Genomic DNA, 26867 nt, shown 5'->3' with positions numbered 1-26867 from the left:
AATTTTAAGTTTGTTCTGGTTCTGTGAAAAAAGCTGGTGTTATTTTGATCAGGATTGCTTTGAATATGTAGATTGCTTTCAGTAGTATAGACATTTTAATGATATTTGTTCTTCCATTCCAGGAGCATGGAATGTTTTTCCATTTCTTCGTGTCTTCAATTTCTTTCATAAGTATTCTTTAGTTTTCAACATACAAATCTTTTACTCTTTTGGTTAGGTTTATTCCTAGGTATCTTATGGTTTTTGGTGCAATTGTAAATGGGATTGATTCCTTGATTTTCTGCTTCTTCATTATTGGTGTATGGAAATGCAACAGATTTCTGTATATTGATTTTATATCCTGCAACTTTGCTGAATTCATATATCAGTTCTAGCAATTTTTTGGTGTTTTCTTTTGGATTTTCTACATAGAGTATCATGTCATCTGCAAAGAATGAAAAGTTTTACTTCTTCCTTGCTGATCTGGATGCCTTTTATTTCTTTTTGTTGTCTGATTGCTGAGGCTGGGGCTTCTAGTGCAATACTGAACAACAGTGGTGAGAGTGGACATCCCTATCATGTTCCTGACCTTAGGGGAAAGGCTCTCAGTTTTTCCCCATTGAGGATGATATTAGCAGTGGGTCTTTCTTTCTTTTTTAAGATTTTATTTATCCGTTTGAGAGAGAGAGACAGAGAGAGAGAGAGCATGAGCAGGGGGAGGGGTGGGGGGCAGAGGGAGAAGCAGACTTCCTGCTGAGCAGGGAGCCTTATGTAGGACTCAATCCCAGGACTGCAGGATCATGACCTGAGCCAAAGGCAGACACCCAACTGACTGAGCCACCCAGGCGCCCATAGCTGTGGGTCTTTCATATATGGCTTTTATGATGTTGAGGTATATTCCTTCTATCCCTACTTTCTTGAGGGTTTTTATCAAGAAAGGATGCTGTATTTTGTCAGATGTTTTTTCTGCATCTATTGAGAAAGGATCATATGGTTCTTATCCTTCCTTTTATTAATGTGGTGTGTCATGTTGATTGATTTGTGGATATTGAACCACCCTGCAGCCCAGGAATAAATCCCCGTTGAACATGGTGAATAATCCTTTTAATGTACTGTTGGATTTGATTAGCTAATATCTTGTTGAGAATTTTTCATCCATGTTCATCTGGGATATTGTTCTGTAATTCTTTTTAGAGGGGTCTTTGTCTGGTTTGGAATCAAGATAATACTGGCCTTAGAGAATGAGTTTGGAAGTTTTCCCTCCATTTTTATCTTTTGGAACAGCTTGAGAAGAATAGGTATTAATTCTTTCTTTCTTTCTTTTTAAAGATTTTATTTATTTATTTGACAGAGAGACAGCGAGAGAGGGAACACAAGCAGGGGGAGTGGGAGAGGGAGAAGCAGGCTTCCTGAGCCCAATGTGGGGCTCGATCCCAGGATCCCGGGATCATGACCTGAGCCGAAGGCAGACGCTTAACCGACTGAGCCACCCAGGTGCCCCGGTATTAATTCTTTAAATATTTGGTAGTATTTCCCTGGGAAGCCATCCAGCCCTGGACTCTTGTTTGTTGGGAAATTTTTGATTGCTGACCCAATTTCTTTACTGATTATGGGTCTGTTCAAATTTTCTATTTCTTCCTGTTTCAATTTTGATAGTTTATATATTTCTAGGAATTTATCCATTTCTTCCAGATTGCCCAATTTGTTGGCAAATAATTTCTCATAAAATTCTCCTGTAATAATTGTATTTCTGTGGTGTTGGTTGTGATCTCTCCTCTTTCATTTGTGATTTTATTTATTTGGGTCCTTTATCTTTTCTTTTTGATAAGTCTGGCTATGCATTTATCAATTTTGTTAATTCTTTCAAAGAACCAGCTCCTGGTTTCATTGATCTGTTCTGTTGTTTTTCTGAAACCTGGGATTGTGGTACCTCCAACTTTGTTCTTTCTTAAGATTGCTTTGGCTATTCAGGAGCCTTTGTGGTTCCATACACATTTTAGGATTATTTGTTTTCTGTGAAAAATATTATTGGTATTTTGATAGGGATTGCACTGAATATTTAGATTGCTTGGGTAATATGGACATTGTAACAATATTTGTTCTTTCAGTCGACAAGCATGGAATATCTTTCCATTGTGTTTTCTTCAATGTCTTATAGTTTTTAGAGTATAGGTTAAATTCACCTCCTTGGCTAAATTTTATTTAGGTACTTTATTCTGTTTGATGCAGTTGTAAATGGGATTTTTTTAAAAAAATTACTCTTCCTGCTAGTTTGTTGTTAGTGTGTAGAAATGCAACACATTTCTGTATGTTGATTTTGCATCCTGCAACTGTACTGAATTCATTTATTGGTTCTCATAGTTTTTTGGTGGAGTCTTTAGGGTTTTTATATATGATATCATGTCATCTGCAAATAGTGACAGTTTTACTTTTTTCTTACCAATCTGGATGCCTTTTACTTCTTTTTTCTTGTCTGGTTGCTGTGGCTAGGACTTTTGGTAATATGTTGAATAAAAGTGATGAGAGAGGATATCTTGTCTTGTTCCTGATCTTAGAGGAAAAGCTCTCAGTTCTTCACTATTGAGTATGATGTTAGCTTTGGGTTTATCATATATGGTTTTCATTATGTTGAGATATGTTCCCTCTATGCCCACTTTGTTAAGAGTTTTTATCATGAATGGATGTTGTACTTTGTCAAATGCTCTTTCTGCATCTTTTGAGATGATTATGATTTTTATTCTTCATTTATACTTGTTTTTACATTTTTATTATTATTTTTTAAAGATTTTATTTATTTATTTGACAGAGAGACAGCGAGAGAGGGAACACAAGCAGGGGGAGTGGGAGAGGGAGAAGCAGGCTTCCCACTGAGCAGGGAGTCTGATGCGGGGCTTGATCCCAGGACTCTGGGATCGACCTTAGCCAAAGCAGACGCTTAACGACTGAGCCACCCACGCCCATATACTTGTTTTTTTTTATATTGATCTTTTATCCTCTGACTTTGATAGGCTCACTTATTAATTCTAGTAGCTTTTTTGTAGACACTTATTAGTTCCAGTTGCTTTTTTGTAGACTCCTTAGGACTTTTTTTTTTTACATAGATAAGCATGTCATTTGGAAGAAAGAAACCATACTGTCTTGATTGCTATAGCTTTATGATATTCTTTGAAGTCATGTATGCTTTTCCCCTCTTTCATGTAGACTTTATTTTTTATTTATTTATTTATTTATTTATTTATTTTTTAAAGATTTTATTTATTTATTTGGCAGAGAGATACAGAGAGAGAACAAGTAGGCAGAGAGGCAGGCAGAGGGAGAGGGAGAAGCAGGCTCCCCGCCGAGCAGGGAGCCCGATGCGGGGCTCGATCCCGGGACCCTGGGATGATGACCTGAGCTGAAGGCAGCCGCTTAACCGACTGAGCCACCCAGGCGCCCCTAGACTTTATTTTTTAGAGCAGTTTTAGGTTCACAGAAGAACTGAGCAGAAAGTACGGTTCTCATGTATCCCTAGCTGTCCTCCCACCACCAACAGCTTTTCATACTAGCAACATTTCTCACAGGAATGGTACATTTGTTACAATTGATGAACTTATACTGACACATGATCATCACCCAAAGTCCATAGTTTACATTAGAGTTTATTATTGGGGTTGTACATTTTGAGGGGTTTGACAAATGAATAATGACATATATCTATCATATAGTATCATATATAATGGTTTCACTGCGCTAAAAATCCTTTGGGCTTTGTCTCTTCATTCCTGCTGCCTCCCTAACCCCTGGCAACTACTGATCTTTTTACTGTCTTTGTAGTCTTGTCTTTTCCAGAACACTATACAGTTAGAATCAGAGAGTATGTAGCCTTTTCAGATTAGCTTCTTTCACTAGTATTAAGACATTTTTCTGTATCTTTTCATGGCAGGATAACTCATTTCTTTTAGCACTAAATGATATTCCTTTGTGTGGACGTATCACAAGTTATTTATCCATTCCCTACCTACTGAAGGCTATCTTAGTTGTTTCTAAGTTTTGGGAATTATCCATGTGTAGGCTTTATGTAGACATAAATCTTCATAATTTGATAAATACCAAGGAGCATGACTGCTGAATCATATGTTAGAGTATGTTTAACTTGATAAGAAAATGCCAAACTGTCTCCCAAAGTGGTTATACCAATTTACATTCCCACCAGCAGTGATTGAAAGTTCATGTTGCTCCACATCCTTGTCAGCATTTGATGTAGTATTCTGGATTTTGGCCATTATTATAGGTGTGTAGTGGTATCTCATTTTAATTTGCATTTCCCTAATGACATATGATGTGGAGCATCTTTTTATATGCTTGCTTGCTATCTATATATTTTCTTAGGTGAGGTGTCTCTTCAGGTCTTTTGCCTGTTTCTTTCATCAGGTCATTCATTTTTTTATTGATGAGTTATGAGAGTTCTTTATATATTTCGGATAACAGTCATTTACCACATGTCTTTCACAAATATTTTCTCCCAGTTTGTAACATGTCTTCTCATTCTCTTGACATATCTTTACTTTCAAACTGTATGTATCTTTATATTGAAACTGGATTTCTTCTAGACAACATATAGTTGGGTCTTGAAGTCATATATTCATTATGTTCTTTTTCAAAATTATTTTGGCTATTTTAGGCCCTTTGTATTTCCACATAAATTTTGAATCAGTTTTCCAACTATTGTAACTGGCATTGTCTTTAAAATTTCATTTTTTTCAATTATTTGTTTCCATTTAGTAGAAATACAATTGATTTTTTTCTAACTTACCTCCTGAGACCTTGCTAAACTCAGTCTATTAGTTTTTTGTTTGGTTGGTTTTCTGGTATTTTCTGTTAATCATCATGTCATTTACAAATAGGAATAGTTTGATTTCCTTTTTAAAAATATTTATTCCTTTGGAGCTTCTGGGTGGCTCAGTCGTTAAGCATCTGCCTTTGGCTCAGGTCATGATCCCGGGGTCCTGGGATTGGGTCCTGCATTGGGTTCCCTGCTCGGCGGGGAGCCTGCTTCTCCCTCTTCCTCTACCCCTGCTTGTGTTCCCTCTCTCGCTGTGTCTCTCTCTGTCAAATAAATAAATAAAATCTTTAAAAAAAATAAAAATATTTATTCCTTTTATTTTTTTTGTCTTGCCTCATTCTCTCTGTCTGGGTCTTCCAGTAAAATGTTGAATAGATGTGATGACAGCGACATTTTCGGTTTGTTCCTGATCTCAGGGATAAAGTGTTGAATGTTTTACCATTAAGTTTGGTGTGACATGTAGGGTTTTCGTAGCTGCGCTTTATCAGATTAAAGAGATTTCATTCTCTTTTAATATTCTTGAGAGGTTTTTTAAAAATGGATTGATGTTTAATTTTGTCAAATATCTTCCTTGTGCCTATTGAGATGATCGTATGGTTTTTCATTAATTCATTTTTCATTAATTGACTTAAGACTATTAAACCAACTTTGCAGTTCTGGGATAGACCCTAACTGATCATGATTTTTTTTTATACATTGCTGAATTCCATTTGCAAATATTTTGTTGAAAAATTTGGTGTCCATGCTCATGAGGGATATTATTTTACAATTTTCTTTTAATAGTGTTGGCAGGTTTTAGATTAGTTTTATGCTAACCTCATAACAGAAGTTGGAAAGTATTCCTTCTTTATTTTCTGAAGGAGTTTGTATAAGATTGGTACTATTTCTTCCATAATTGCTTGAAAAAATGTATTGGATGGAGTTAACGTGTAGATTTTTGAGAATAAATTAATTTCTTTGATATAGATCTTTTCAGATTTTCTATTTGATTTTTTGTCAGTATTAGTAAGTTGTGTTTTTCAGGAAATTTTTTCATTTCGTCAGAGTTGTTCAGTTTATTGGTATAAAGTTGTTCCTGATATTCCCTTGTTATAGTTTTGATCTCTATAGGATCTTTAGTGATGTCACCTTTTTTATTCTTGATATTGGCATTTTGTATTCTCTAACCTTCTTTCTCCTCCCTACTCCTCAGCAGTCTTGTTTGAGGTTTATCAATTTCTTATGCCTTTTCAAAGAACAAAATTTTGGCTTTGTTAATTTTTTTCTATTCCTTGTCTCTTACTAATTTCGATTTTTGCTTTTATCTGTATTTTCTTCTTTCTATATACTTAGAGCTTACTTTCTTTTTTCTACCTCATTTCTATGGAAACCGATATTATTACTATTAACCCTTCCTTCTTTTCTAATAAAAGCATTTAAGTTATAAAAATTTTCCAAACCCTTGAATTAGCTACATTCCAGACATTTTGATATGTTGTGTTTTTAAATAAACACAATGATGTAAAAACACTACATATCATTATCCATCAGTTCAAAAAGTGGTTGTTCCTTCTTTGTGATTTCATCTTATACCCAAGTGTTAGGGTGTATTTAAAACATTTTTCAGGTGTTTACATCTTTTGTAGATATTTTGATATTGATCTCTAATTAATTCCGTTATGATCAGCTAACATACTTTTAACATTTCAATCTCTTGTAATTTATTTTGGTTCGTTTTATTGCCCAACATATGGTCCATCTTTATGACTTCATATATAATTGAAATATATGTGTTCTGTGGTTGGTTGGTGTAGTATTCTATAAATGAAATTTAGTAAATGTAGTTGATAGTGTCATATAGAGATTCTACATTCTTAATGATTTTTTGCTCTGTAATTTAGTTATGTTGGAACAACTAGGTAGCAATTTGGGGAAAAAAGCCTATGTAACTTATAATTGGACCTTCATATGAAAGTCAGGCTAAGCCCATGCCATAGCGTAGCACATGATCTTGAAAAGGGTTTAGCCTATTCTGTGATGAAGGTGAAATCTTTAGAAATAGCTCGACAGAAACATAGAGTTGGGTATTGGGAAAACTTTAAAATTGTTGCAGTTTATGTCTTCAGCCTCCCAGTCTTTTTTTTTTTTTAAGATTTTATTTATTTATTTGAGAGAGAGAGAATGAGAGATAGAGAGCACGAGAGGGAAGAGGGTCAGAGGGAGAAGCAGACTCCCCGCCGAGCAGGGAGCCCGATGTGGGACTCGATCCCGGGACTCCAGGATCATGACCTGAGCCGAAGGCAGTCGCTTAACCAACTGAGCCACCCAGGCGCCCAGCCTCCCAGTCTTAATGTGACAAAATATGGGTTCTAATTCCTCCTAGACAGAACATCTGAAAGGATAAATTGGAAGAGTTTTGTTTCCAGAGTAGCCCTGCTCCCCCACACCTCTAAATTCAAACCACAAGGATAAGAAAAGAATTTTTTGTCTGTATGCCATATAAAGACCACACAGATTGTAGAAATACACACCAGAATAGAAGTAAGAGGAAATAATAGCAAGTATATGCAGCATAAGAACAGTAAAGTTTTGAGTAACTTTAGAGTTGGGATAATTTAAGATTGCATGTTATGGATTATACTTCCAGGTAAGATACCAGACTCCAGAATAAATTCCAACTGAATCAAATATTTAAAAAAGCAAAAAAAAAAAAGTATTATAAGAAAACATGGGAGAATTCCTTTATAACCTTGGAATCAGGAAAGACTTTCTAACCATAACTCAAAACCCATAAACTCTAAGAGTTATAGGTTAGACCTATAAAAAAATCCATGTCAATACACAAAAACAGAAATTCCCCAAGTAAACAAAAACAAAAGCAAAGCAAAAAGCAAAGCAACATTAACAGGGAAAAACATTTGCAACTTATAACCAACAAAGGGCTAGTTTTCTAATATTTAAGGAGCTTCTAAAGTCAAAAGTACAAGAAACATATATTAGAAATAGAATAAAAAATGGGAATTTTCAGTAGAAGAGTGGGAAAAGAATAAGGTAGTGCATAAAAAAGGAAATGCAAGAGGCTTTTAAATTGTGTGAAAGAAGCTAAGCCTTGTTCATAATTTTAAAAAATGCTAATTAAAATTTCACTGATATATTGTCATTTGCCAGATTGGCAAAAATCCAGGTGATAATATACTCTCTTGGAAAGGCATGGGAAAGCAGGTCTCTCATATTTTGTTGATATTAGTATAGATTGGTACAATCCCCTGTGGAGGGCAGTTTGATTATATTTCAGATGCATATACTTTCAGGCCAGAGGTTTCTCTTCTGGGAATTTATCATTCTTGCATACATGTAAAATGACATATGTACACAATTTTTCAGTCATAGCAATTTTTTTTTGTAAAAGTGAAAGAATGGGAACAGTTTAAATGTCTGCTGGTAGAGTTTATGGTATATCCAAGGCAATGGCATACATAGCTATTACAAAGAGTGTTAAGTACTTTATGTACTGAAATGGAAAGATCTCCAAGATGTATTTTTTTCTGTCCAAGTTTTTATTTAAATTTCAACAGTTAACATACAGTGTAATATTAGTTTCAGGTATAGAATTTAGTGATTCATCACTTACATATAACAGCCAGTGCTCATCACAAGTGCCCTCCTTAATAACCCATCAGCTGTTTAACCCATCCCCCTTGCCCACCTCCCCTCCAGTAACCATTAGTTGGTTCTCTATAGCTAAGAGTCTATTTCTTGGCTTGCCTCTCTTTTTTTTTTCTCCCTATGTTCATTTGTTTTGTTTCTAAAATTCCACATACGAGTGAAATCATATGGTATTTGTCTTCCTCTGACTGACTTATTTCACTTAGCATAATACTCTAGCTCTATCCAGGTTGTGGCAAATGGCAAGATTTCATTCTTTTTGATGGCCAAGTAATATTCCATTGTATGTATATGTGCATATACATTTGGGCTTTTTCCATAATTTGGCTATTGTTGATAGTGCTGCTGTAAACATCAGGGTGCATGTGTTCCTTCGAATCAGTGTTTTTATATCCTTTTGGTAAATACCTAGTAGTGTAATTGCTGGGTTGTAAGGTAGTTCCATTTTTACCTTTTTGAGGAACCTCCATACTGTTTTCCAGAATGGTTGTACCAGTTTGCATTCCTACCAACAGTGTAAGAGGGTTCCCCTTTCTCCATATCCTGACCAACACCTGTTTCCTGTGTTATTAATTTTAACCATTCTGACTGGTGTGAGGTGATATCTCATTGTAGTTTTGATTTCCCTGATGGTAAGTGATGTTGAGCGTCTTTTCATGTGTCTGTTAGGCATGGATGTCTTCTTTGTAAAAATGTCTATTCATGTCTTTTGCCCATTTTTAAATTGTATTATTTGTTTTTTTGGGTGTTGAGTTTGATAAGTTCTTTATGTATTTTGGATACTAACCCTTTATCAGATACGTCATTAGCACATCTTCTCCCATTCTATAGGCTTCCTTTTAGTTTTGTTGATTGTTGCCTTCACCGTGCAGAAGCTTTTTATTTTGATGAAGTCCCAATAGTTTATTTTTGCTTTTGTTTCCTTGCCTCTGGAAATATATCTAGAAAGAAGTTGCTATGGCTGATGTCAAAGAGGTTACTCCCTGTGTTCTCCTCTAGAATTTTGATACATTCCTATCTCACAATTATGTCTTTAATCTGTTTTGAATTTGTTTTTGTGTATCGTGTGAGAAAGTGGTCCAGTTTCATTCTTTTGCATGTTGCTGTTCAGTTATTCCAACACCATTTGTTGAAGAAACTGTCTAAGAAGTATTTTTAAGTGAAAAGACAAGTGCAGACAGCGGTTCTGATATGCTACAATCTGTGTTAAAGAAGGCGGTCAAAGGCTTATATACTTGGTTATAACCTTGCTTGCATATGCATAAACAAACTCTAGAAGGGTACACATGAAACTACTAACAGTGAATTCTTGTGGTCATTGGGGAGCATGAAACCTGGGTAGTTGGGTCATAGGAGTGGGATGAAGTTTTTTTCAGTGAATAACTTTTTTGATTTTTGAATTATGTAAATATTTTGCCTGTTCAAATAATTAGACAAAAGGAAAAAGGAAAAATTGAATTAGGTTGGCTATTAGTGAAAAATGCCAGCTAGATAAACAAAGACACTTCCTTCTTTTTGTCTTTCTTTTTCTTTATCTTTGTATGTTAGTGTAGGAAGTGGCAGAATACTGAGACAAATAGCGAGAAATGAGCAAGACTTAAAACAGTAAAAATGGGCCAAATTATCTTAGGGATTGTGCAGACTAAGTATAGAAAAACTTGAGATATACTAAATTATGGATTCATTTCTCTATCGGATAGCTAAATTGAGTTTGTGTTGGTAGATGAAAGACAAGGAATATTAACATGAATTATTTATTAGATATAAGTGCCTGTTCTTACTAAGTATGCTGTTACTGCTCAGGGGTCTGTGGAGAAGAATGTTTCATTTTCCAGAATATAAATTAGATTTTTTTTTTTGCACTTTTGCATTTCCATTTTATGTATGATTTGTGATAAAACCTTTTTCTTTGCCAAAGGAGACTTTCCTTTTGATGGGTATATGAAAGACATTTGGATTATTTAAAATATGGGTGTTATTTTTGTTCCTTTTAAATACATTGTAAAAAAAAGTTCAAATTGTATAAAATAGAGTACAATGGGAGATGAATCTCCTTTTCTTGTAGATTCTTCCTTCTTTCTTTTTAGAGTTTCTTAAATGGGCATTAAACAGTTGGACCGTCTTTCTTATTTATTTTCTATCTGAAACTCTTTAGAGAGAGGTCTTTTAGTAATGTTCAGATTTCCTAGGTTGCAGTATTTATGAAACCTTAGGATCTGGACCTTTTACTACAAACTCTAAATATTTGGGGATTTCCCTAGATATCTTATTGTTGATGATCTCTCATTTAATTTTGTTTTGGTCAGAGAACATACTTTGTATGAATACACCCTTCTTAAATTTATTGAGATTTGTTCTAAGGCCCAGCACAGAGTCTAACTTGGTGAATATTCCATGTGCATTTGAAAAGAATTTATAATTTGCCATTGTTGAATGTAGTGTTCTATACATGTAAATTAGGATGATTAAGCTGATAGTGTTATTAAAATCTTCTATATCCTTACTTATATATATTTTTTGACCTTGTTTTTCTTTCAATTGCTGAGAGATAAGTGTTAAAATCCTCAACTAAGATTATGGATTTGTCTTTTTCTCCTTTTATTTTTGACAATTTTTGCTTCCGGTATCTTAAAGCTCCATTATTAGGTACATACAGATGTCTTCAAGAAGAATTGATTCTTATACATCGCTATGACATGACCCTCCTTATCCCTGGTAATATTCCTTGATTTGAAGTCTCTTTTGTCTGAGATATTAATATAACCATACCAACAATTTTTGGTAATTTCCTTTCAAACTATCTGTTTGAAATTTGATCAAAACCAAAAAGTTTAAAGAGAATCTCTTGCAAAGCACCAAAAGTGAATCTTGATTTTTTTATCCAGTTTGAGAGTCTCATTCAGTTGAAGTGTTTAATCCATTTACATTTTGCGTGACTACTGATATAGTCATTTTCTGGTTTTTGTTGTTTCTGGTGAGAAGTCAGTTAACATTCTTTTTGTTTCCCAGGATGGAATATATCTTTTTTCTCTGTTTTTGCGATTTTCTTTTTATACTGAATTCTCAGCAATTTGAGTATGATGGGCCTATGTATGGTTTTGTTTGTATTTTTCCTGTTTGGGTTCTTTGAACTTTTTGGATCTATATGTTGTTTTTGGTCAAATTTAGAAAATATTTTTGGCTAGTATTTTGTCAAGTAATTTTTTTTTTTTTGCCCCATCATCTCTCTCTTTTTCTTTTGGGACTTGTGTACACCTGTGTTACTGAGATTCTGTGACTCTTTTTTCCCCAGTTTTTTCCTCTGTGCTTTAGTTTGTTTGCTAATTTCAACATCTGAGTCATCTATGGGTATGCTTCTAGTAACTGATGTTATTTGTTAACTGATTTTCGTCTGTATAAGTCACATTTCCCTGTTTATTTGCATGTCGAGTTATTTTTTATTGTGTAGTGGACATTGTGATTGAGATTTTGTAGAGACTAGTTTCTGTTATCTTCCACTGAAGAAAAAGCAGATGTTAAATTATTGGCAAATTACCTTGTTGTGTTACAGAGGCTTGGTTTAGGTTTTGTTAGGGAAGGTGTATTTTGATTTTGTTATTAGTTCAAGGAAAAATCTCTCAGGCCTGAAATATGGTCTTTACTCCTAAAGCATGTCTCTTTTGGGGTTTCATTGGAATGCCTGAAGTATCTACCAAGCCCCTCTAATTTGGTGGAACTCAAACTCTAGACTCTTCCTTGTGGCAGACAGCTGCTGAAATCTTTGCTTAGGTTCTTTCTGGTGAAATTTTCCTCAGTTCCTTGGAGTCTTATCCCACACAAACATAGTAAGGGCTCAACCATGTATCAGAGGAGAGTATATGCAGACTTGGGTGTTCTCTACTCTGTGGCTTCCTCTTTCCTGAGATTCCCCCCCCTCCTTTAATTTCTAACCATTCTGGTAGATTCAAACCCAGTCCTTTGATTCTTTGGGCCAGTAATATTTTGATTTTCTGCTTGAGCTGTATCTGCTTTGTGCCCTTTGGGCTATGGGATGTCTTCAGAGGAAAAGCCAGATAAATGTGTGTCTCATACAGTATGATGCCCTTTTTTCAAGGGTTGAATGCCCTCTTGTTTCTTCTTACTTTTGGTTCCTCTTCTGTGCTTTGTTCTCTTTTATGTTTTGTCTAGAATTTATCACTGTCATCAGTAGGAGGATTAGCCTGATATAAAGTAATCCATCAATAGTAGAAGCTGGTGCCTTTTTATCTCAAATAAAAGAATATGTTGTGACAAAATATAAGAAAGCTCCCCCCTTTTTTTTCCTTTGGCTTCTTAATCATTTGTTCCATAAAACTGAAACAATATCTTATTGACTAAAAAATTATATTCATACTCCCCTTTCCCATGAAGTTATCCTTTAGATAAGCAGAACTTTGTATTGATTTTCCATTAATTGCTACAGAATTGGAAAAATTGCTCCCTAAAGTTACTGAAAATGTTAATGTGAACATCTGTAAACAGCTATTTTTTTGTTTGTTTAATAGTCACCTATATGGTACTTAACATGTGCCAGGTACTGGTCTAAGCAGTTTACATGTATTAACTTTCCTCACCACAATTCAGTGAGGTGGATATGATGAATGCTTCCATTTTTCAGATGAGGACACTTAGGAGCAGAGGGGTTAAGCTAGGAAGTGATGGAGCTGGGGTTTGAACTCAGGTGTTCTGGCTTTATTAGAATTTGTACTCCTAGCCACTGTGCTTTGCTACCTCTCCCACTCTATGCTGTGGGTATGTACCTGTTAATATTTGTGAAAAGTTTATAATCTACTTTAGGAACAGGAACATGATGTTGTATTACATAATAGTATTATATAATATACATATGGGAACTTTCTGTTGTGCCAGATACCCAGAAAAGACTCAAACACAACTTTCCCTGTAAATTGCACCTATAAATTCTAGGGAGTGTTCATCATTTTTTTCTTCTGTACTTTTACAACAGAGTATTTACATTTCTATTGAGTAGTTATTTCTTCTGCCTTGTATTGCAGCTGATAGTTTACAGGCTTGACCTTCCTATTAGGTTGTAAGGTCATTGAAGTGGAGATCACACCATCATTTTTGTAGACTTTCTGCCTTGGCATCTAGCCCACAATGAATATAATAGACCATGTTATTTGAAACTGTGATAAAAATATACTTAAAAATTTTTTTAAATTTATATTCAATTTAGTTAACATATACTATATTATTAGTTCCAGGGGTAGAATTTAGTGATTCATCAGTTGCATATAACACCCAGTGCTCATTATATCAAGTGCTCTCCTTAATGCCCATCACCCAATTACCCTATTCCCCTACCCACTTCCCCTAAAAACATACTTCCGTTTGCCACATAATGAATCTTTGTATATCCATGTATGTATATATCTTGTTTATGATAGGAGTATCTTATATTTGTGTTTTACATCCAGCTTTTCAAAGTTCTTTCCTATCTACTGTCTCTTTATGGAAGAAATATGAGCTTAGTATTAAGTATTCATATTAGTAAATATGAATTTACTAATTCATTCAGTAAATATTTTCTGAAAATCTACTATGTACCAGCTATTGTTCTAGTTGATTAGGATATAGCAAAACAAAACAAAATCCCTGCTCCCATGTAGATTTCATTTTTGTGAGGAGGTAAAGATAAAAATAAGTAATATGTCAAGTGGTGATGAAAAAACACAGGATAAAGAGAATATGATGGAGAATAGTACTATTTTAGATGGTGTGATCTGGAAAGACTTTCTGTGAGGAAGTGGCATTTGAGTAGATACCTGAATGAAGTTAAGGAGTAAATTTGTAAATTTTCTTTTTAAAAAATTTTTTTAAATTTTATTTTCCATTTTTTTTAAAGATTACCCATTTATTTAAGAGAGAGTGAGAGAGAGACCATGCATGCACAAATGGGGGGAGGGAGAGGGACAAGCAGACACTGTGCTGAGCGCAGAGCCTCATGTGGGGCTTGATCCCATGACCCTGAGATCGTGACCTGAGGTGAAATCAAGAATTAGTTGCTCAACTGACTGAGCCACGCAGGCACCACTTAAATTTTCATTTTTATAAGAAACTGTTTAATTACTGTCAGCCTTATTTCCATTTTGTTTAAGAGTTTGTGGAAGAGTGGCTTAAGACCACTCAGTGGTTTTTCCTCCCCATTCAGTGGCCTGAGCAGTTGGAGCTGCAGACCAGTCTTCAGTGGCAGACTGAACGCTCCAGTCTTCAGTGGGGAACTGCTAAATAGGCACCAAGGGCATGTGCATGCCTTTAGACCAGTCAGCTACTTCAGGTTGAGTAGTGGTGAGCTCAGGAGCTGGAACAGTCCATTCACCCTGAAATTCCTCCTTGGTCACAGCCTTTTTAGGAGCAGCCTGCTCTTTTTTTTTCAATCTCTTCAGAATCTCTGTAGAAGTAGAGATCAGCCATGACCTCCCATGGGTGTTCATGGGAGATGGTGCCATGCATGTGCAGAACTTCCTGGACCAACATCTACCACATCAGACCCAGAAGAGTTCCACGCAGAGGGAGTAGCAAAGACAAAAGCCTTTAAGTTGGGAAAAACAGCAAGAAGGGTATATTGGAAGTGCTAGAAAAATGAGATGGAAAGGTAGTGGGGGTAGTGTGTGTGAGGCAGATTATGAAGGGCCTTTTAAAATATGGTAAGGACTTTGGGTTTTATTCTAAGTTTGATGGAACAAAATGTTCATTGGAACATTTTCAGCAGAGTCACATCTGAATTGTGTTTAACAGGTTCAGTCTAGATGCTATGTACAGAATAGGATGCATAGGGAGCAGGAGTAGAATCGGAGACCAGTTATGAGGCTGTTGAAGTAATCTAGACCAGAGATGTTGGCTGTTTAAATTAGGATTGAGGCAGTGGAAGTGATGATGTGTGATGTGTTCAGATTTGGATATATTTGAAGATAGAGCCAGAACCAAGAGAACCTGCTGAAGAATTTTTTTAGGGTATGAGAAAAAATAAAGGAGTTGGAAATTATTTCCATGTTTTTGGTCTGAGTGACATGGTAAATGTTAGTACCATTTACTGAAATGGGAAACGTTGACAGAAGGGGCCAACTGAAACAAGCTATGTATCACTGCCCTTATTTTTATATGAGGAAACTGAGGAATAAAGAGTTTTGATAAACTTTGGGCTAGAATCCTTGTTGCCTTTTTGCTAGCCCCAAATTTCTTCAAATAAGTGTCTCAGTATGTTTTATTATTAGTTTTACTTGTATGATGATAACTCATGTTCATTTTAAAATTCTTTGAAAAGAAGAGCCTGAACAAGGGTGTTTTAAAAGCCTTTGAGAAATTACATATTTTCTAGGATGGTAATGGTCAAAGAGCCTAGCGCCTTGTAGATATTGAGTAATTGTTTGCTAGGTTCAGTCTCATCTTCAACTTTGACATTTTAAAAGCATGTATCTGTCTTGTAGTTAAGATAACTTGCATGAATTGAAAATTGCAGTTTGTCTTTCAGAAGGTAGTGGTTAAGACTAGGAATCATAAGATCTAGGTTTGGAGTCTTGGTCTGCCCTTTACTTTTAGTTAATCACTCTACCGTTCTCATCCTTAGTTTTCTCATCTGTGAAATTGGAATGATACCTACTCATCTCACATAATTACTATGAAGATAAATTGAGATCATGTATGCTTAACAGTGCTAGCATACAGTGCCTATCAAATATGCATTTAAAGTTTATGGAGTGTTTTTTTATTCATTTGAGAGAGAGAGAGCACCATGAGCAGGGAGGAGGGTCAGAGGAAGAGGGAGAAGGAGAAGCAGACTCTCTGCTGAGCAGGGTGCCCAATGTGGTGTTCGATCCCAGGACCTCAGGATCATGACCTGAGCCAAAGGCAGCCACTGTACTGACTTAGCCACTCAGGTGCCCCAAAGTTTATGGAGTTTGAATTGCAATAAAGCTACCATGAGATATTCACAGATTTGAAAGAAATTTGTAGTGGAGAAAGTTTGTGGGAAAATTCTGTAATTTTTTTTAAAGATTTTATTTATTAGAGAGAAAGTACGTGCATGTGCGCATGAGTGGGGTGGGGAGCAGAGGGACAAGCAGATTCCCCTCTGAGCAAGGAGCCTGACATGGGGTTTGATCCCAGGACCCTGAGATTATGACCTGAGCTGAATGAAGTCAGACGCTTAACCAACTGACCCACCCAGGCACCCCAGAAAATTCTGTACTTAAACACGTTAATTTTTCCAAAATTATTATGTATATTAACATGTTACAAAGAATATTTTACTGAAGATAAATGTTTGTGTTTACAGGTATTGGTTTGCCTTGAAAAAGGGTTATCATGTGGCTTTCAAAAATAGCAGCAAAACTAATAACTTTATGGAAGAACAAATTGATCCACATAAAGAAGTTATAGATAGAATGACTGATTTGAGCATGCTCAGGCTATTTGAGACCTACCTGGAAGGCTGCCCACAACTTGTTTTGCAGCTCTACACCTTTCTGGAACATGGTCAAGCAAATTTCAGTCAGTGTAAGTCTTTCATAACACCCTGTGTTAAATGGATGCTCTGAGATCTTTTTTTTTTCTTCAATATTTTTTTGTGGGCGGGGAGGGGAAAAAGGGAGAGGGAGAAAGAGAATCTTTAAGCAGGCTCCATGCCCAGTACGGAGCCCAACATGGGGCTTGATCTCACAACCCTGAGATCATGACCTGAATCGAAATCAAGAGTTAGATGCTTAACTGACTGAGCCAGCCAGGAGCCCCTCAACTACATAACTCTTTAAAAGGTTTTGGAAGTTTTCTTACAGTTTTTTACTTTTTAGAATTATTCATTTTTTTGAAAAGAAGTATATTGTGGAAATATCAAAAAGTATATGAAGATATATTGTCTCCCTCTCCCTTCTTCCCATTTCTTCTTTTGTCTGCTCAGAAAGGAAACTATTATTGTTAGTTTTTTGATGATTCTTTCAGAAAATGTTTTTAAAAATCTATATTCTTTTTTCCTCTTTTTTCTTTTACAGAAATGATAACATAAAAATTGTCTTTGCTTTTTACACTTAACAGTATATCTTGGAGATCTATCCATATCAATACAGAAATAACTCTCTCATTCATTTTTATTATCTGCATAGTATTACAAGTTATGTATGTACCATGATTTATTTAACAAGCCCTATATTTATGTTAATTTAGGTTGTTTCTAATATTTTACTCTTGTAAAAAAATGCTGCAATGAGTAATCTTATGCAGGAATCATTTTGCATGTGTGAAGTATATCCATAGGGTAAATTCCCAGAATTGGAATCATTGGATGAAAGTGCAAACACCACAAAATTGTGAAAATTTTGTAAGTTGGCCAATATATTCCTCCTCTCTAGCAGATTTCCTCATCAAGGTAAAATGTTCATTTTTAAAGGACAATTGGTGTTTTCATTAAAAAAACCTTTTTAGGTATTTAATTTGAGATGTTAAAAAAACCCATTTGCTAAATAATAGCCCCAGTTTTCATTAATGACTCTGGTTCTGTGTATACTTGGATTCATCTCAGAGGAACAGATTATCATTTTCCCTGGAGTTCCTTCTATGTTAGAGTCACCTGTGAGATCAGTTCATTCCCTCAAACAGTCTTCTTGTTTCCAATTTCCCATAAACCTCTAGACTGTGGTCCCTTCTAATATTTTTACCTTTACTTTGATTGTTAGTAATACATCAAAGAGAATATACTTATGAGACTTTGTATTCCTTGTGATTCAAAGAATTTGTGGGTTTGTGCTTAAAAGTTCTATATCATATAGTTCTTGAAGCTAGAAGTTCGACATTTAGAGCTTACAGCCTGTATTATGGTAGATTTTCTGATGATTCCAAGTAGTACACAGCATCCATACCAGCAGTGGGATCCAGTAACAGCTCTCTTTATGTTAGTGTTCTATCCTCCATCCTTTAGTTTCTTCTTGAAGTAAGAAGTTGAGATGTTAGTTAAAAATAGCAAAAAATGAGAAATCTAATTATAGACTGTTAGTATAAAAATGATGTAGCCACTAGAAATAGTATTTATAAATAAATTTTAATGACATAGAAAAGTAATTCTAAAATAAAATTCAGGCAAAAAATTTATGAAATTTTCTATCATACTTTTTTTTTCTTAAAACAAGCTCTGGTCAGTTTTATTAAAGAAAAATTTTGTGTGATTTACTGTTCACCAGTCTGTTCTGGCATGCTTCTAATGATATCAGAATCACCTGGATCAGTTATAGCTAGTGTCATACTCTATAGTATTTCCCACATGCTGTGCCCAATTCAATATTATTGCCACTGTAGTGATGGACACCAGTTTTGGACAACATGGTGTAGTATTCCTATTTTAGATCTCCTCAAGGCTGGGCAGTTGGCGAGGATGACCAGTTTCGCTTTGCGTGTCTGATCATTTTCAGAGGAGACTTGTACCCCAGCACATATTTTCCACTTTTCATAGTGAGTTGGAACCTAGAGTTGATTGACTCCAGCGACTTTTTCATCTTCTTTGTGGCCACCATCTTTTTGCCTTAGATGTGGGACGGTCCCAACCAAAAGCAGCTACCAAAATGGCCAGGAGAGAGAAAGGAAAGAGTTCCCACAATGCAAAGCTCTTGATTGCCAAATTTTCTATCATACTTTTAAGGATACAGAGAAATTATATAGGAATGGAAGAAAACATGCAAAACGTCAACTGTGGCTGCTTCTTGGTAGTAGGATTATGAATGATTTTATTTCATCTTTAAACTTTCCTGAATTTAAAAATTTTCTGTGGTACTCATATATTGTTTTGACAATCAGGAAGAATAAAATGTACAAAAAATCAGGTTATATATAGAAGTACTTCAGAAGACTGAACATATTCTTTTATCTTTGCACTTTCCTGAAATTATACTAAAAAGGGGAGTGAAGGAGTAAAAACCGTATAAATCCACAAGGACAAAGAGAATGTAAAGTAGAATAGCAGATTAGAATATCAACAAATGTTTAGAAGATGGAAAGCAGATGGAAAACAGATTATTTAAATAAACTTTACCACTGAAAGTCTAAATTATTTGAATTAATCCTCTCTCTGAAAATATGTAAAACAATTGGTTATTTTTGAAAGTCTTCATAAAACCATAAAACAGTCTGATATGAGAGGCCAAAATATACTTGAAAGTGGGAACACAGGGTTAAATAAGATTCCGAAGGCATTTATCCCTGGAGGGTTTTTTGTTTGTTTGTTTGTTTGTTTTGCTTTTTAACCAAACCTGTAAGTAGCAGATTCAGTTTTGATAGCTTCCAGTGTGTGGACTGAAGACAAAACTCAATCCTCATAAGGAAGGGACGTCTGATAGAAAGTTCTAATCTGTAGAAATGTTACCCCAAAAGGTACCCTCCTCAGGGCAAAAGTATCTACTTTCAAGAGATAGCAAGGAATATTGCCTTGCTGCTGAGTAGAGCAGGGAAGCATAACAATATAACAATTTTGCAATCAAAATTCTCATCTTTAGTCCAAAAAACAAAAAAACCCAAAAACAAACTAATAAAAGCCAAGCTATGAATATAGTTTAAAGTGGTCCCAGACTGATAATGACCCTAGCCATCTTGCACGAACAAGTGTAAATCCTCCCTGGAGGAATTCACTTACTCTTGGGCCTCAGGTAGTTTTCACAGATAGTTTTCCAAGGAAAATGAATGGCTTACAGTAATTTATAGCACCAAAAGAAATAAGGCATCATGAGTAAGAACAGCAGAAATAGAAAAAAACTTATTAAGCCCTTAGATATTGGAAATTAACAGTTGCAAAGTATAAGACATACATCCTATTGTGTTGAAAGAGGTAAATGAACTGAAAAATATAGGAAACTATAAAAAATGAATTGTGTATTTGAAAAAGAAAAGAGTAGAATTTATGAGAATTAAAAAATTTAAGAATTGAAATTAAAAACTTAGCAGATAAGACATAACTGTATAGACAGTGATTCAATGCCAGATCAGAAGAAATTATTCAGATTATACTTTATAGAGACAAAGAGATAGAAAATGTGAAAGGGATATTAAGAGACATGGAAGGTGGGATGAGAAGGTTTAATATACATCTGAGCAGAGTCTGTGAAGGAGAGGAGAGAAAGAATGGAACAGAGGTAATTTTGAAAAGTTAATGGCTGAAAAAATTTCAGAAATGATGAGAGTCACCTACCCACAGATTCAGGAAGCCCTTCATCTGACAAACAACTAAGTAAAAGAAATCCATGACTTAGCATATCACTACTAAAGGAAATTTCAAAGAATATACTTCATGCAGGACAGAGGTGTTCTGAGATGCAAGAAGGAATAAAGAGGAAAGAAAATAGTAAATACGTGAGTAAATCTAAATGAAGACTGTAAAATAAAAATAATACTATGTAGTTAAGAAAAAAATAGAAGGAAAGTATAAGAGAGTGATGACATGTAAGTCTGGTAGGAGATAATGGAGTTAAAGTGTTTTAAATTCCTTGTGTAGTCCAGAAAAAAGGTAAAGGAAAGGTGGATCTGGGTTATTTGAAGTGTAAAACTAAAACATTTAGAGAGACCGTATTTAAGAAAAAAAATATAATATGAAAACAAATTAGATACTGTGTTAGTCTGTGTAGGCTGCTATAATAGAATTCTACGGCTTAACCATCAGAAATGTATTTTCTTCAAGTTCTGGGGATGGGAAGTCTAAGATCAAGGTGCCAGCAGAGTTGGTTTCCGGTGAGGGTTCTCTCTTTGGGTTGCAGATGGCCATCTTATTGCTGTGTCCTCACATGGCCTTTCCTCTCTGTATGGAGAAAGATCTCTGGTGTCTCTTCCTCTTATAAGGACATCAGTCCTATCAGACTTGGGCCCTGCCCTTATGACCTTATTTAACCTTAAAAACCTCTTTAAGGCACTATTTCAAAATAGAGCATTAAGGGTTAGGGCTTCATCATATGAATTTTGGGGGAATACAGTTCAGTCCATAAAAGGTAGGAAAGAAAACATTTAAAAAAAATACAGATAGCTGACAAATGCCACAAATTTCACAAGAGGAAGAAAAGCAATATATTTTTTATTATTTTGATACTCTAATATTTTTGGCTGCATACTCTGATTGACTTGATAATTTTTAATTTTGTAGAGAGAATAGAAAAATTCAATGTTTTTTAGCATAGTTGATTGAAATTTGTTTTTTATTTTAACTTAGAAAAGTTTCAACTTCACAAATTATTAATAATATGTATATTTTTTGGATTGTTAAGTCTGGAAAAACACTGGCAGTTTTTTTACTGATGTGCTACAAAATCAGAATATATCACATTTTTTTTCATGAAGTAACTAATTTTCAATACTGTTTGAACTGACAACACTAGTTTATTATTGATGTCTCATTTAGTAAATATTGGTAGTCTTAGGTTTTCTTCACTGGTGTCAGTAATATCAACTCAGAAAATAATAATCTGTATATGCATAATTTGACAAGGTCATTTCAGACTGAGAGAAATACGTAAGCAAAGATACGGTTGTAAAGACAAGGAATTTAGTTTGGATAGAGTGTGATTTAATGTTAGGTTAGCTAAATGATCAGAAAAATATATTAGAGCAGGTAGATTAGTAAGAAATGGGAACTAATCATGTCAACTGGATAAGGCTAGACCATTATGCCTAATGTTAAGTAATCAAAGGCTAGACCATTATGCCTAATGTTAAGTAATCAAAGGCCTGTTGATGGCAATACAGTGAAGTATCTTTTTTTTTAGATTTTATTTATTTGACAGAGAGAGACACAGTGACAGAGGAAACACAGCAGGGGAGTGGGGGAGGGAGAAGCAGGCTTCCTGCAGGGCAGGGAGCTGACGCAGGGCTGGATCCCAGGACCCTGGGATCATGACCTGAGCTGAAGGCAGACGCTTAAGGTGCCCTGTGAAGTGTTAATATCAGGCAAACTGCCTGAGAATCTTAGCTCTGTCACTTAGTAAGATTTTAATTATTTAAACAAATCTTATAAACATATTTCTCAAAACTAAACTAAATGTGTTCTCGACTCAGTTTCCCTTAGGTCTTCAAAATGACCACAGCCACTTCAATACACCAAGGGAAAATAGAGAGTAAGTAGGAGTAGAGACAGGGCGTTTAATCAACTGCAGTTAAAATGTCTTATTTTCCCAAATCTTATAAAAATATATGACAGAGTGAACACATTGCTAGAGCTTTGCTAGGCTTGGAAGGACCTGGGCAGGTGTGAGTCCCTGAAATTTAAGCTTCATTACTTTTTTTATAAACCCATCTATGAAGTAAAACATTAACATAAAACTTTGATATATTAAATATGCATGTTGTGATTTCTAGCAAAACCACCAAAGAATAAAACAGCGTATCACTGAAGGATGTGGGTTATTAGATTGAAAGTGTGAATAAAAATGGCCATACTGAGCCTATCATTATAACATTTGGAGAAGCAAGGATAAAGATAACATTCTATGAGATGTGAGAGAAACTGAATGGCATTGAAATTCTTCATTGTATTACTTGAAATTAGAGCTTAAAGAGTAATGACTTTAAAGTTTCAATGGAAAACATTAAAAAATTTTTTTAAAGGTTTTTATTTATTAGAGAGAGAGTGCATGAGCGGGGTGGAGGGTAGTGGGAGAGGAAAGGGAGAAGCAACAACCCCCCCCCCCCCCATGCTGAGCAGGCAGCCCTATGTGGAGCTCAATCCCAGGACCCTGACCTGAGTGGAAGGCAGACGCTCAACTGACTGAGCCACCCAGGTGCCCCGAAAATATTTTTTTTAAAAGATTTTATTTATTTATTTGACAGAGACACAGTGAGAGAGGGAACACAAGCAGGGGGGAGTGGGAGAGGGAGAAGCTGGCTTCACACCAAGCAGGGAGCCTGATGCGGGGCTCAATCCCAGAACCCTGGGACCATGACCTGAGCTGAAGGCAGATGCTTAACTGCTGAGCCACCCAGGTACCCTCCCAAAACATTTTTCAACTTTTTAAGAAAGATTTTTAAAAAATTAATTAATTTGAGAGAGAGCACGCAGGGGCGGGGGGGCGGGCAGAGGGAGAAGGACAAGCAGACTCCATGCTGAGCATAGAGCCTGACTTGGGGCTTGATCCCAGGACCCTGAGATCTTGACCTGAGCCAAAATCAAGAGTCAGATGCTTAACCAGCTGAGCCACCCAGGCACCCCACATTTTTTAACTTTCAATTCTCTTTCTAGCAAGACTGTATATCAAATGTGAGGGTAGAATAAAGATATTTTGAGACATACATGGTCTCAAAAATTTTTTGCTTAGGTGCAACATCTCTCAGGAATATCTGGAGAATGCTTGATCAAAACATGAGACTAAAGCAAGACTTGAAAACAGGAAACAGGAAGTTAACACCAAAGAGAAGTGACGGGAAGTTCTGGGAAGGCAGAAAGCAAAACTTGAAAACAACCACCTTAGACCAATAGGATCCTATTCTTAGAAAAAAGGAACAGATTAATAGATGTGTATATAGGGAGTTTTACTAATTAATTAATTTGAAGATTTTCCTAAGAAATATTGATAGGGTTATGAAAAACTAAGCAAGTGAAGGAACAATGAACAGTTTTAAAAGAAAGGAAATATATCAGTGTAATACTTGGCTGAGCAGTAAAAAAAAAAATCTTTACTTGTGTAGTTATAATAAGATAAACACCAAATACTGACTTTTACCAAAAATTGTGATGTTACTCTGTTGGGCTAGACAGAGGGAAAGGAAAATGCAAGTAAGGTGTGTATTTATGTGTATATGTGCTAAATTTTCTTCTTTCCAAAGAGGAAATCAAGAAGGAGTATCTAAAGCAGATAAAGTAAAAAATATTTGTTTTATTTATAAATACAACAATAAATGTCAGAATAAAAGTTAGAAGAGTTTTAGTGATTTCTTCTGGGGGCTGTGACTGAGAGGTGAGGAGGGGTAGAGCTTAGTGACATTTAAATTATATGTATTAATTTTTTTTGTTTATTTGTTCAGTTGTTATATATATGTAGTTTTGTAGAAGTTAAAACTAATTAGAGAAAAAAATCATAGGACAATTTAGGGGAAAGCAGTGCTTTAATTAAAATATACTAGAATTAAAGAAGAAAGAAAAAAGTCCAGCTAATTGTATGGTCCAGCATGGAATATTGTAAAACCAGGAGAGTAGACAAAGGCATTTAAAATCATCATAATCTTCTTCAATAGGTCAATTTAAGTAAATTGCTTTTTTATCCTAATATATAGACCTCCAATGAGACTAAGTGGGAAGGAATAGCATTCTGTATTCTGCTTTAAATTCTTTCTAATCCTCTGATGTCTTTGCTTTCGGTTTTATAAATGTTCTCAGCTTTGACGGGCTAATGGCATGCCTTTTCAAAGTAATACTGAACTTCTGTTATTTGTTGGGGGGAGAAAAGGGGTAAAGATATCAAGTCTATAGAAATCTGTAAGTTTTAGAATATATTTATATTTTTGATTCATCATCTGAAGAAATGGGAAATTGAGCTTGTTGATACCTTATACTTACATTAAATTTTCTGTTTAACCTCCCTCTCTTCCTCCCTTCCGTCTTACTGCTGTCCCCCATTATGCTGTGTCTAGGTGAATTAAGTATATATTCAAGGTCAAAGCCAAAGGGACTGGAGAAGCTAGGACTGTAATTGTAAAGGACTTCCAGAGTGTGCAGTTTCCATTATACCAGTTGCACAATAAAATTTGTACAGTGAATTTATTTAAAATCTTATAAAGCAGTCTAATATAGCATTTAAGTACACCAACTTTGAAATCAGGCAGATTTAGCTTCAAATCTCAGCTCTCTGCAACTTGCTAGCTGTGTGACTTAAGTCAAGTAATATGTATATTTTCTAAGCAGCAATTCTTTCATATGTAATATGGGAATATTAATATCTATTTCAAAGGATTAGGTGAGATGAGTATATAAAGTACTTGATGTGTTTTAGGTGTGTATATAGATAAAGATAAAGCATGTATGGCATATAGTAATTTAATATTGCTATTATTATTCTTATAACAGTATATCTATTTTTTATTTTTTATTTTGTAGATGCAGCCATTACGGTCTCTTGCTGTGCTATTTCTTGGTCAACTGTTGATTATCAAGTAGCTTTAAGAAAATCCTTGCCTGATAAAAATCTCCTTAATGGATTCTGTCCCAAATTCACATACCTCTTTTATAAGTTGTTTACATTATTATCTTGGATGCTGAGTGTTGTACTTCTTTTATTCTTAAATGTTAAGATTGCATTATTTCTGTTATTATTTCTTTGGTTTTTAGGGATATTGTGGGCATTTAAAAAGCAAACTCAATTTTGTGCTTCTATAAGTATGGAATTGTTATACAGAGTTGTTGTTGGATTCATTCTTACTTTTACATTTTTTAATATTAAGGGACAGAATACTAAATGTCCAATGTTTTGTTATTATATTGTAAGGGTATTGGCCACAGTGGGGATATTGGTTGTGTTCTGGATTTCCCCAGTCTCTATTTTTAATTCAGACTATTTTATGTCTATCAGTATCGCTGTAGCTCTTACTCTTGTCCTTGGAATTATTTTTCTTATTGTTTATTATGGGACTTTCCACCCAGACAGAAATGAAGAAACAATACCTGATGAAATTGATGGAAAAGCAGTTCAAAGAGATTGTAGAATGAAGTATTTTCTAATGGAATAGCTATTCATTTGTGAGATCTGTTTTCTTATTTTTTTTGTTTCATCAGTTAATAAAGAAAATGTTATGTCTATGTGTTTCTTATTTTTGCCTATTTATTTTTGCTTTTAATTTGAGATCAGTTTTAGTACATTAACTATGAATGTGAGAGAGCATAGTAATACTTTATTATTTAAATTAATTTCTCATTTGGTTTTAAAGATCTTGGGTACTCAAGTACATTTCCCTCTTGCCTAATAGAGTTGCCAGCTTGAGCCTGAATTGGAAGAAATGTTCTGGTTCCCTGAAATTAGAAGCCTGGAATTGAGCTTCCCTTCAACTTTTCCCTCATTCTTTCTTTCTTTCTTTTCTTTTTTTTATTATGTTCAGTTAGCTAGCATATAGTACATCATATGTTTTTGTTGTAGTGTTCAACGATTCATTAGTTGCGTAGAACACCCAGTGCTCATCCCAATACATGCCCTCCTTCACTCCCTCATTTCTGAACTACAACTAATGCTTGTTGTGGAGAACTGCAAAGGGAAAAGAGCAGAACGCTCATTTTTCTTTCCTCTGTGTTGTTGATTCAGTGCATATATTTTGAGTTGGGGGCAGATTGAGTAGAGGAAAAGGGAAAAGAAGGAAAGAGAAAGAAAGCAAAGCATCAAGTTTACCATTTTTAAGTGTACATTTTAACCTAGCATTAACTTACATTCACCTTGTTGTGCATCTC

At 35.0% G+C, this 26867-nt stretch overlaps 1 protein-coding gene across 1 annotated transcript in view; it reads left to right on the top strand.

The window, feature by feature from the left end:
* Positions 1-26158, top strand: part of XKR9 (XK related 9) — a 31190-nt gene extending 5032 nt beyond the window's left edge. The window contains exons 2-3 of the mRNA XM_028110174.2: positions 16761-16981; positions 25530-26158. Of these exons, the coding sequence (XP_027965975.1) occupies positions 16761-16981; positions 25530-26158 (850 nt within the window). The remainder of the gene's footprint in view (positions 1-16760; positions 16982-25529) is intronic.
* The last annotated feature ends 709 nt before the right edge of the window (positions 26159-26867 follow it).

Source organism: Eumetopias jubatus, unplaced genomic scaffold (assembly GCF_037043125.1).
Source record: "Eumetopias jubatus isolate StellerSeaLion01/CBP00866 unplaced genomic scaffold, mEumJub1_p1.0 scaffold_4, whole genome shotgun sequence".
Taxonomy (NCBI): Eukaryota; Metazoa; Chordata; class Mammalia; order Carnivora; family Otariidae; genus Eumetopias; species Eumetopias jubatus.
This window is presented reverse-complemented; position numbering and strand designations above follow the sequence as displayed.